Source organism: Accipiter gentilis, chromosome 12, assembly GCF_929443795.1.
Source record: "Accipiter gentilis chromosome 12, bAccGen1.1, whole genome shotgun sequence".
Taxonomy (NCBI): Eukaryota; Metazoa; Chordata; class Aves; order Accipitriformes; family Accipitridae; genus Astur; species Astur gentilis.
In genome coordinates this window covers 19,447,397-19,459,570 of record NC_064891.1, presented here as the reverse complement: position 1 = coordinate 19,459,570, position 12,174 = coordinate 19,447,397, and the positions used below count along the sequence as shown (strand labels likewise).

The 12,174-nt window shown below is 41.1% G+C and overlaps 1 protein-coding gene across 1 annotated transcript in view; it reads left to right on the top strand.

Annotated features, from left to right (window-relative positions):
* The window catches only part of SLC7A11 (solute carrier family 7 member 11), a 59,066-nt gene extending 47,679 nt beyond the window's left edge, over positions 1–11,387 (top strand). Inside the window, exons 8-12 of the mRNA XM_049815001.1 lie at positions 257–360; positions 859–955; positions 3,921–4,070; positions 5,779–5,956; positions 11,073–11,387. Of these exons, the coding sequence (XP_049670958.1) occupies positions 257–360; positions 859–955; positions 3,921–4,070; positions 5,779–5,956; positions 11,073–11,140 (597 nt within the window). The 3' untranslated portion in view covers positions 11,141–11,387. The remainder of the gene's footprint in view (positions 1–256; positions 361–858; positions 956–3,920; positions 4,071–5,778; positions 5,957–11,072) is intronic.
* Positions 11,388–12,174: the final 787 nt, after the last annotated feature.

Below are 12,174 nucleotides of genomic sequence, written 5' to 3'. Positions count from 1 at the left end.
CTGATTCCACCTCCACAGCATTGCCTCAACTGGCGATCTTCCATGCGCAGTCAGGAGTAAGGGTGGGAGACCTCATCTGCAGTAGCCACTGTGTCACAAAATAAGAGGTAACAAATGCACAGCACAACTTTCAGTGAGGGATGCATAAAAGGGGTATAAATAAAACTTACCATACTTATTAAGAATTTGTTAATAGACTAAAATTGCTTTCATGTTTTATGAAAAATCAGTGTATGTTTCTCTCTCCTCTTAACAGACCTTTGCGGAACGACTAATGGGGAACTTTTCTTTAGCTGTACCAGTATTTGTTGCTCTCTCCTGCTTTGGATCTATGAATGGCGGCATTTTTGCAGTCTCCAGGTGAGCATTGCTAATATTACTGGGGGCGAAGGGCATGGGATACACACCGAAGGTAAGGAAGCAAGGGGAAGGGAGAGTAGGATTCATTCCCTTAGCAGGAAATGAAAAATGACTGTAATGTTTACCAGGTGTGGGGCATTTTCTCACTTTGTTCCTGTTGAGTTTAGTACCTTATTTTTAAAGCCTTTTGAACGATTTGGAAATGGATCCCTCTGAGTATAGCACTTAATTAATGGCTGCTTCATTTCATGTGAAGGAGGGAAATTGGAGGGAAAATATTAACTAATTCCAAATAGCAATCATAGTGTAAGATAAGGAGGGGACACCTTCAGAGATGACTTTGATTTCTGCACATGGGCTTCTCCTACTAGCCTGTTCATTCAGAATACCTCAAACAAGCCTAAGAAGTGCTGCTGTGCTCTGTGACTTTCATGAGCCGCTTTGCCTAGTCACAGTAATGAGCACATTTAAAGTCTGTCCACATTTATTTCCCACCAGGATGTTCTTCGTTGCATCCCGCGAGGGTCACCTTCCGGAAATTCTCTCCATGATTCATGTCCGCAAGCACACTCCTCTGCCAGCTGTCATTGTTTTGGTAAATCATACAAACAAATGTTCCTGCACAAGAATTCATATTACAGGCTTGCTCTGGAGGATTCGAACAGAATTTGGGCACTGCTTGAGTCTCATTTATTAATGTGTACGTGGGCTTTGGGCAGGGCAGAGGACAGCAAAGAGAGGAATGAGATTTGGGAGTTGTTCTTATTCTATCATCTCCTCCTTGCTATCTTGTCGGTAGCACTTGACTGCCTATCGCTGCAGCCTAATTCACGTCTTATTGCCCTTTATTTCTAAGGACCTGCTAGTGATGAGCTAGTTCCCTTTCAGAGAAACAAATTCCAGTTAAACAAACAAACAAAAAAGGGATTCATTTCACTGGAAGTGCAGCTAAACACCAGCATCTGGGAGCACCCTAAAGGCTCGTTATACCACCTTATAGTGAAAAATGCAAACAATTATGCAGTAAGATAATGGAAGGGGAACCCTCAGAAGTGCTGTGTAGCGGTGATTAAAAAATGAGAGAACGTGTGCCTGGGCAATAGTCTGTGAATTGTCTAAGGAAAACCACCAGTATTATAGTGGAAATCCTATTACTGACTTCTAAAATAGAGGCAGAGCTAAATGTTGGCCATGTGTTTGCATTGCAGACTAATTTTTATGGCAAAATGTTAGGACAAAATGTCAAAAAAACGACCTCAAACCTCAGTTTGCATAGTGCCAAGAAGATTTCCACTTGCAGTCTTCATAACCATGGGTGTTCAACCCCTCTTTTGGGACCAATGGCTGTAATGTATCCGGACAGACCTCTGCGTCTCTGGGGCGTTCTAGCCACAGCAGAAGACGCGTCTGCGTCTATGAGTGTACGCTAGTAAGATCAGATGCTTGTACTGGAATTTAAATCAGTTTTTGCGATAGATGCCTATAAGCTCACTTCTGAAGTGCCAGCTGAAATGTTGAATTATATATGTGCACATACAACCCTAAGCTTCCAAATTTTGAAAATTAGGCAATGTGATTATGGTGAAAAGTTCTAATGGAATTCATTGTATATAACCATTTACTTTGCATTTTATTTCTTTGGGCTGAAGTAGTCATACCTTTCGGTCAAACTGCTTTGACTGTTTTCTGTGGGATGAAATGCATAAAATGTATTAACATATTATTTTTTTCTGAATTACTTTTTCTGCTATTGCATCTGGTCCTGTTACACCAGTGCATTGATTTCCTTTGAAAAACTCAGTTGCTCATATGAAGATGGCTTTCCTTCAGAGATTGTAATTTTTTTTCTTACCTTATTGCAACTAGAGTAGGTACAGGATATATTCTGCATCAATAGACTGCATTTTAGCATTTTCCTATTTTATTTTTCCTGCCAAGGTCCACCCACTGTAAAAAAGGAAAGAACTCTTGAGGAGAAATTGAGAAAATGAACATGTTCAGTGTTTGAGGATTGTTAAATAAAAAAGCATTTTTAGGAATTAAGAAATCTGTTTATGTATGTATGTCCCAGTATTTGATAGATGTGTGTGTAGCAGCTCCAAGAAATCATGCAGTCTGATTGTAACCCTACTTTATTATTTTTTTTTCTTGATAGCTTTCCTTCACTGTCCATGGCCCATTGTTGCATTATCGTGCTTATAACATAACTGAGACTTTAAACTTTTAGGGGCTGAGTCTATATGGAAGAAATCTTGCCCAATATAATTCAGTGGTAAAATTTCCTTTGACCTTTACAGATAAGGAGTTTGCTTAATATCCGTGTGTAAAGAACCAAGCACTTTGTAAGTCATTAGAGGGTGGGAGCCAGAGACCCATATTTGAAATATTGATTGTGCTGGTTCAAATCCATGCTGTCTTCACCGCTTTTTAAAAAAAAAAAAAGAGAGAAAGAGAGGCTGTGAGTCTAGATAACTAATACAAGTTAGTTTTCCTTACATAAAGATTTAGCCCAGCATTTTACTGCATCTGCAGCTGATTTGACCTGTTGCCTCGGTATAAACCTAGAGAGGCTGTCGCTGCCAATATCTTTCCTCTTGCTGAACAAGAAGGGCTACAGTGAAGTTGACTCATTCCTTCATCCCTGAAAGCAAGGACTGTGTCATTGCAGGCACAGAGTGTCTCAGGCAGGAAGTGCGAACTACCCCGCAGAGTTGATCCAAGCTACAAATATTCTGCTTTTGTCCAGAGATTACCCTGAAACTGATCCCTATAGCCTACACCAATCATCTAACCCGAGGTGCGACACTAGTTTATACATAAGCTTTTGCCTGCCTCACAGAAGCCTTGTGTCTCGGAACAGCTTTTTAATGAGGAAATGTATTTATTCCAGTGTCCCCTCTCCTTTTCGCTGTTCAGCAGCCACCTGAGTGACAGCTAAATGCTTCTCTCTGCTTTGAAATGTTTGCACTTGTGATGTGCAATAAGCCTACACCCTGCAAGCCTGAAAGGCATCCTGCAAATACAAGCTGGTGGTGACCCGGTGTGCCTGGCCGGCACGCCGTGGGGTGTAGCTACTTCTTACTATGCCCTCTTTGCTGAGTTCTCCTGTCGCAGCCTGGGGGACTATAAGACTTCTTCCTTCCGCAAGACACCTACAAACCTCTGCTTTCACATGATCACATGTGACCAAAATGTAACTGCTCTTATCATTTGCATCAGTGACGAGCGAGTAAAACTGCAGTGGGCTAAGGTATTTGTCCGGTCCTGCGAGAATGGTGCCCAGGATGCTCAAGCATTTTGGTGACGCAGTGGGCCGTGTGCTTGTGAATTTGTCTGGGTCGCAGGGGACAGATATATATTGATCAAACGTGATCTCAGGGCAGCTAGGTATCGATCACACACCTGATTGCATGACAAAGGCAGGCCTGAAGTCTGTGGCCCTCAGGTGTCCCTGCAAAAGGCTGTGCTGTTTGTCCCCATGGAAAAAATTGACATCCCTGCTGTAAAATAATAGAGATCAATCCACTAAACCCCTCTTATGCTCTGAATTTCTTTTGCAGCATCCTCTCACAATGATAATGTTATTCAACGGGGATCTCTACAGCCTCCTGAATTTCCTCAGTTTTGCCAGGTGGCTTTTTATTGGACTAGTAGTTGCTGGGTTGATTTATCTCAGATATAAACGTCCTGATATGCCTCGTCCTTTCAAGGTAACCTCCGCTTTCTACTGTTTTACATGAATCCTTCTCCCTCCTACGTATTCTGTAGTCAGACAGTAAAAGGGGCATTTTTGGATGTAGAAAGCTAGCCTCTTTTTTTGAGAAAAACAGGGTTAATAGAAAACAGTCTTTTGCACTCCAAGTGTTTTCCTGCAAGCTCCCCCAGCGCTACCCCAGCTGCGTTCCCTGCTAAAAGATAATTCTTGCCTATTTATTCCCTGGTGCTTTGGGGGGCAGCAACTGAAGCTGCTGTGCCAAAGTGAAGGTGTTTGCTCAGTTTTGCCTGTCTGTCGCATTGAGGCAGTGTGATGCAAGCTGTGTGAAAATATGTCTGGTCCTGTGTAGTCACATAGGGTTCAGACTGCAAGTATTGGGGTTACATGTGCCAACCTGATTTTCAGCCAGTCGTCTATTTAATGTCTCCTTTGATAAGCCCTGAATAATTTTGCCACCAGAATTCATGTCAAGCGTAAGCATTAATATTAAGCATTTATTTCATTGCTTATCCAATATCAAATACACCAATTTTATGTGCAAATAAGTTGTTAGTGCTCTTATTATGATATCTGGGGCTTGCAATGGATTTGCAGACACAGTTATTGTGAACCCAGAAAGAAAATGCTAATAGCCTGGCCTACTGAACAGTAGCTGTTTTGGCCTTGGTTCTGCCATTCTTCTTGCTTATTTTAAGTAACATCTTACAAAGTTGTCCCGTTGTGTATCCAGAAAGATAATGTCCATCATGAAAAAAATGGAGGAATCTATCCCTATTTATGTATTTCCAAGAAGGCTATTTTATGAAGAACTAAGAAATGTGCGCTGTTGCATTCTTGTAGGTGTATCTGTAAATAAGAAGGTCAACAGCACAACCTATTTTGTTTTGATTTAAAAAAAAAGCTTTGACAGTGCACAAAAGAGGAACAGTAATGCTTCAAGGCATGAAAGGAAGAGAATAATCTCCAAGGAATTCTCCAATTCTCCGTTACACCAAACATCTCACAAGCCATGCCTGTAGGCGTTTCCTTCAGAGAGGTGCTAACATAGTGATTGTAGTGGTGTTCCTGAAAATTGAGAGAATTAATTTGATATTGTTATTTTTTGTACTTTCAACAGTGACACTAATAATGCTGCCAGACATACAGTCAGAAAGTGCTTTTTCAACAGCTATCAGTTGCATAATGCTATCAAATATCTTTATCACTAGTCAAATTGGTGTTTAATTTGCTCTCTTCCTGCTAGATTTTGATTTTTACCTTAGGAAGAAAATCAATATGTTCTTAATAGTTTTAAAAGGTGACTTGAGCTCCTGGTTGTGTTTTAAAATGTTTTCTAATAGGTAATTATCAAAGAGGAAATCTTTACTGCAGTTAGTGCAGCTTACTTATCTACTGGGGGATTAGAGCAAGGACTTCTGCAATGTAACTTATTTACAGCCCTTACGTTTTAAAGGATGTAAAACTGTAGTGTTTTAGTGTGTAATTAAAAGACTTATCTGGTACTCATTGCATAGCACTCTGCGTAGCTTGGTTTCTGCAGTCACTGACATTTTGTGTGCATGTTCTAGATACCTATATTTCTCCAGAACTATCCTGTACTGCTGCGTTTTATCCAATTTACGTTTCATGGAACATTAAATGCCGTAGTCATTCAATAACAAGGTCAATGTAAAGTAATGGTTCTTTGTGCGGTTATGTTTCAGGTGCCTCTATTTATTCCAGCATTGTTTTCCTTCACCTGCCTCTTCATGGTTGCACTGTCACTTTACTCTGATCCGGTGAATACAGGGATTGGATTTGCAATAACCCTGACTGGAGTTCCTGCTTACTACCTCTTTATTGTATGGGACAAGAAGCCAAAGTGGTTCAGAAAGCTCCTAGGTAAGTCCCCGTGGGACTTCTCTCCTTCATGCAAACTCTGGGGATTTCTCAGGGCTCCCCATGTTGTGAAATCCTTCCAATCGATCCTCTCAGCTGCTCTGAGCTGGGGATGACAATGCAAGTTTCCTTCTGGTACATGCTATAGCATCGCTCCGCCGGTTACAATCAATGTCCACTAACTAAGGAGATATGTTTACAGCAAGCCTATTCTTCAGCTAGTGATTGATTTTAAATGACTGGATGCCTGTCCTCCTCTTCCCTTCTCCCCTCCCTCCCCTACAAACATCTGATTCCACCTCCAAGACACGAGTATTAACACTCCTAGGAGAATCGGTTTGGAAACTTAAACTTCACAGTTGTGATGACAGGATGGGTTTGGTGCTCCCTGCCGAGATGATGTATTTATGGACCACTGAGGAGCATTTGGAATGGGACAGGATCAGGCGGGCTTGGTGGGGGGATATTGTCCTTAGCGGTGGCTCCCGACAAAATGCTAGCAAAATATACTGTGCCTGACACACCTCTGTGGAAATTGTTTCTGTGCTTTATGACAAACGACTTCTGCGTGGCTTGGCTGTAGTATTTCACACCTGAAATACACTGGGAATAATTTTTATACCATTTCTGAAAGTTTCTGAAAGCATTTGTGGAAGTTCTGATGTGTTGGAGAAGGGTTATTTGGAGCATTGCAATTAGAAAGAAGTCAGTATCATTTATTACAGCTCCCCATTCTTCTCTTTTTTGTTACTCAGCTTGCTAAGTTTCCAAAACAGAAGTAATTTTCAAAACGTGAATCAAGAATATAGGCAAGATATTTGAGGAATAATGGGTAATTTATTAAACAAATCTGAAAGAAAATTTATTCTTCTGCAAAAGAAAAACTCAACCCATGAAAGTTTTCAACTAAAAATAGTTTATTGGTATAGGTGCCAAATAAAAAATGCATATTGTCTTCTGTGCTTCAGCCTTAAGGGATGATTTAAAATGAGCTGCTCACTATAAAAGAATGGGGGTTTTATATGTATTTTGTTATACTATCAACTTTTATGTGTATTTTCTCTCTATAAATATATGTTACATAGTTATGACCTATCTGTTGTAGGATCTATGAGTTTCCCTCTCAATTCATGCTGGGAAGTTCGTAGAAAATAGGGCATAAAGTATTTACAGAAAAAGATGTTAGTTTAAGGCTAGCACACTCTGGTCATCTTAATTTTATATCCATGAAGTTATAAATTACTTGCAATGTCCTGGGAATGGGTAGAAAGCTCCAGTGCAAATGAAAACAGTTGTATGCAAAAGCACAATCTATTAAATAGTTGGGTTTTTGTCTGTTTATATTTTCTCAGCCTTGACATTTAGGGACTAGGAAATTTTCCCTTATGAAACCCAGGAGATTTTTGGCATTTTCTGTGAAGTCTCAGAGGTTTTGGCATACAGTTACTTGAATCTCTGGCCACAGGATGCCAGTGTTGAACTACATTGCTTGGGTGAGAGAAAAAATATTCTCTTTAAGGTAGACTGGGTAGATGTGAAGCTTTTTCTGCCAGCTGTGACAATGAAGGTGATTCTTCTAGCTTTTCAGATAACACAAAATTCTCCTCCTAGAAAGAAGGCCTGGTGCCTCTGTAATAATACCCATTGATGGACACAGGGTAGCGGCTCAGAGGGGAAAGCAGCAGGTGCCAGTCAGTGGGTGAAACAGCTTGTTTGCTTTGCAATTATTATTCCCAAAATAACAACAGTAATGATGGAAAACTGATGCTTTGACAGTTTTGGGGTGGAGCAGAGTGGAGATTTACTTGTTAAATAAAAGGATTTATTTTTTTTCCATTGGAAGAAGCAATAAACCTTCTGTGTGGAGTCATTAAACTGGAATTATTTTTTGAGTGTTAAGGGAGCTCCGTTGTATAGCCTGAGAGCATTTTTCAAAGGTATTGAATGAGGATAAATTCACTTAAGGTACCTCTGTGAGATACAGAAAAGTCAAGTCACTGGGCGGCTGCAAGCTTGAAACAATACGCGTTAGATGTACATAGGCATGAAAGAGTAATTCCAGACATGCGGTAAAGGACAACAGGAAAAATTACGATTGTCCTTTAAGAGGTAGATTTTTGCCAGCTTAACTGATTAACTTTCTTTGAGAAGATAACCGATTTTTCTAGACAAAGGAGAATGTGATAGATCCAATCTACTTAGACTTTGACAAAGCATTTTGTGTAGTACCGCGCACGAGTCCAAGCCCGTTAGTCTGAACGTAGCACCGTGCTAACAAGGCTGTTCCCAAGCTGCTTCATCTGCGCAGCTCAGTGCACGACCAGGGTGGTGTGGGGCTCTCGTTACCCATTTGCAAAGTCACCTTGTTGGGGAACTTGACTTGTTCAGCTACCCAGACGTGCTTTGGAGATGAGAGATGACTGCTGCTTGGAAACCCTATGTGGAACACGGGTTACTTAAGTAAAGGACAGCGCTGGTGCAAAACCACATGGGTACAGACCAGCCCCAGGTGAGATTAGACTGGATATTCAGAATAGGTTTTGTAAGGATCAGAGAAGAGGGATGTTGAACAGCCAAAATGAGTAGTGGGATAAAAGACCCAGCCTGGAGATGAATACATTTATGAGGGGAGTTTCAGGCTCGTTACAGTAGCAGAGCACTCGAATGGATTACCCAAGAAATCCTCTCCAAGGCTGAACGTCTTTGCTTTGCACATTTTGACTGACCTTAATGGCATTTGCATTGCCCATTCTCCTTACCAAATTACTGTATTGAACAAAAGGTAAGTTCACATTTTGTGGGGTTAATAGGGTCTGGGTGTTTTTTTGCAGTGAGAATAATATTTTGTTCTCTCCTTTTCCAACAAAATTTTGCTGTAGCACCAGATGTGCTGGGACAAATAATTTCCAGCTAGTACAGGCTTTATTTGACCTCCGCTTTCTTGCTTTTTTGTAGAACTAATGTGAAAATGAAAAAAAAAGTCAAGCCTAGCAAATCCTACAAAGATCAATGTGTAAAATGATGGGGCACCAGTATGAGAATGCTCCTATTTGGACTTCCTCAGTCAAAACCCCAACCTTAGACTCAGATTTAAAACATCTATTTCTTTACAGTGGATTGAATTGCGAGGAACTTAAAAGTCGAATCCTGCTTTCTTCATAGCCTGAGCCCGTGCTGGAAAAGAGATCTGTTTCTATAACAATATGTCTTTTTCAGGGTTATTTACAAACATGAGAGGGTGATACTTGCTCACTCAGGACGTAGTGTTATACTCTCCGTTTGCTTCTCTTTGTCGAGTTTGTGGTGTTGGGATCCGCAAGAAATCGTCTCAGCATTTTGCTGTCACAGATTTTGTGTCCAGTCTTGCACATATGCAGTAAATTACTGCTTGCTTTCCTCACCCAAGCTTTATGTGGTGCTCATGTAGATACCAGGTCTGGGGGTTTTATAAAGCTTGTCCCCTGGGACCTATTTCGGGCAAATTCTCCTCTTGAAAGGGAAAATTAGGGTTTAAAGTTTCAGGGTTGGGGTGGGGGGGAGTAAGTTGTCTTTACTGTCATGGTATGTTAAGTTATCTTGTTACGAATGTGAATCTAGTCCTGTAAGTCCAGGTACTGCTCAAAGCAGACAATATAGAGATGCTGACTGGAGACAGATTGGAACATTTTGGGGGGGGGGGGGGGCGGGGGGGGGGGGGGGGAAATACTCCTTACACTCTCTTATCCTGAGTTTATTGCAACCAAAAATACCCAAGCAAGCACCCCAACCCCCCCCCCGGTTGTCTGATTGCTCCTCCGTGGCTTCATCCCAGCGCAGAGCCATTCTTCCATTACCCCGTGGAAATGGAAGAGTGGTAGCTGTCTCCCACCACAGCGGGGGCAAGGTCTTGCTGCAGATGCGTCTGCCAGGTTTGTCAAACAGGATATTAAAATCACGCCCAGCTCTCGAGATGCCCAGGCTTTCCCTCTGCTTTTCCACGAGCTGTTACACCATAGCTCAGCTTGAAGAGAAAGTCTGTTTTCTTTCTTCTTCCTTTGCTCAGCCTCAAACCTGGAAGGGGTGGGATGGCAGGGGCAAAGCCGTGCTGGCTTTCTGCTGCTGGCTTTCCTCCTGCCCTTCACCCCGGCCATGCTTAGCCCAGCTCCGAAGTCCCCGCTGCAGGTAGGGGAGGGAGAGGGGAGGAAAATGCAGTCCCTGTTGACTCTCAGGCTCTCTGACCCCATCAGTTTATATTGTAAGGGTAACCTGGCTTTGCACTGAACTGGTGACCTCCAGAGAGAAGAGCAAAAGATGGTAGAGTCTGCCTTAGGAGAGCAGGAAAGTAGTTTCAGTTTGTATCTTCTGTGAGTTGCACTCTTTTACCTTCCTTGCTTTACACTGGTGTAAATGCTGACATGTCATGCTAGACAAGGAAAATCAGAACTTTCTCTTACAACAATTTCCGCTTGTTTAAAATGGGCTACTAAAAAAAAAAGTGGCAAGCGAAAGAAGTGTTAAGAAAATGCTCTTTTATTATTCTATATTTATTTATGAATCAATACCTAAAAAGAAAACCACCAAAACTACCGGAAGGAAATAAATATCCAGAGAAACAAAAAGGACAGCGTGAAGCTGCTTTGGATGTGTGACATTCTTAGACTTGTGAAGCTTTGTAATAATTGTTTCCTTTTATTTTAATTTTTTTTTCTTTTTTTTTTTTTTTTGCTTAGGCAGATCTTGGCATAGCTGAATTAACTTGTTTGAACCCTTTCAGACTTTTATTTCAACATTGCAACTTCGTTAAAACTAAGCAGTTGTGCAGAGTAGTCCTGCTTTAAGATAGCCTTTAAATGCATGCAGACCTTTATTGAACAAGTTTATATGTCCATACCCTTCCGTTATTATTTTATATGCATAGCCTTGGATCCAGAGGTAAAGAAAACATAGTAAAAAAGAAAAAAAATGAATCAGACATTTAAATGATATATGCATCTGGTATATAAGACCACTGTGAACTGTATGTGCAAGTAGGCTGCATAGCAGCTAAAATAACTTTCCTGGCTGCTTCTGTCTTCTCCATCTCCCCCCCCCCCCCCCCCCCCCCCCCAAATTTCCCATGTGTATGCTTTTATCTTTGCAGACAGGGTAACCGTAACACTGCAAATCCTCTTGGAAGTTGTCCCATCAGAGGAAGACCAGAAATCATGATCTTCATGTACAGCTTTTGGCTTGGTTTTTCATTTCAACCTGAGGAAGAGGGTAGGGACATTTCTCCCTCTACCTAACGTTCTGCGAACTGGAGGAACAAGTCACAGCTGAGATGGATACCGAGCAAGTCAGTTACCAGAACTGTATTTTATGATGTTGCAAATTTTTTTTTATTGTGGTTCGTTTCTATGTAGAAAGCAAGAACTCGTGCTATGAGTGAACTCATCTCTTCGCTATTTCTTTTGTTACAGTGTCATATTTTAAGAAACCCTAGGTTCGTTAAACTAGGGTTTTGGTTGCATTGTCACTGAAAATAGGTTTAAGCAATGTGTAAGTAATAGTCAGGTGTACTGTGAAGAATGTATCCTGCTTGCTGTCCCTGAAGAACCCAACTCTCACCAGAAAGGGCGAGATAAAGCTCTGCTGAGTTTCACTTACTAATGTTTTCCCCATCATTCCATTTGGCAGCCCGATGTGACTTCTTTTGCCTCACTGGGAGCACCAGCACACTGATGCAGAAGCACAGCAGTTTCTTCATTCCAGAGTTTTTATACTATAGCTGATGGGACCATCTTCTGAGAATTAATATTTCTGCCAGTGGGGTAGGAAGATTTTAGCCTGGGGACAGTAATTTCATACCTGTTAAAGTTTCTAGCAGTTTGGAAATGATTGCTGTTTTTACTAATATTTCTTTGTCTACATATGTATAGGAAATACAGCAACTGAGTAATCATCTTCAAATGAGTTAAAACGTTTGAATGCGACCTCTGTTGCTGTATTAATATTTTCTCTATGGAACCATATGGACCTGCAGCTTTCAGTCAGGGAAACCTGATTTTAAAGTTTTATATCATTGTTGGTGGGCACAAAATGAATAAGAGTCACTGGCGGGAATACTGTATAGACATGGCAATAAATACAATACCTTTTTTTGGATAAGGTATAAGGCAAGCTACAACAGATTTGTTGATTGGAGTAGGGTATGCGCCTAATCTGTGGGCTTTTCATGCAAGCATACTCCAATTAACTGGGCC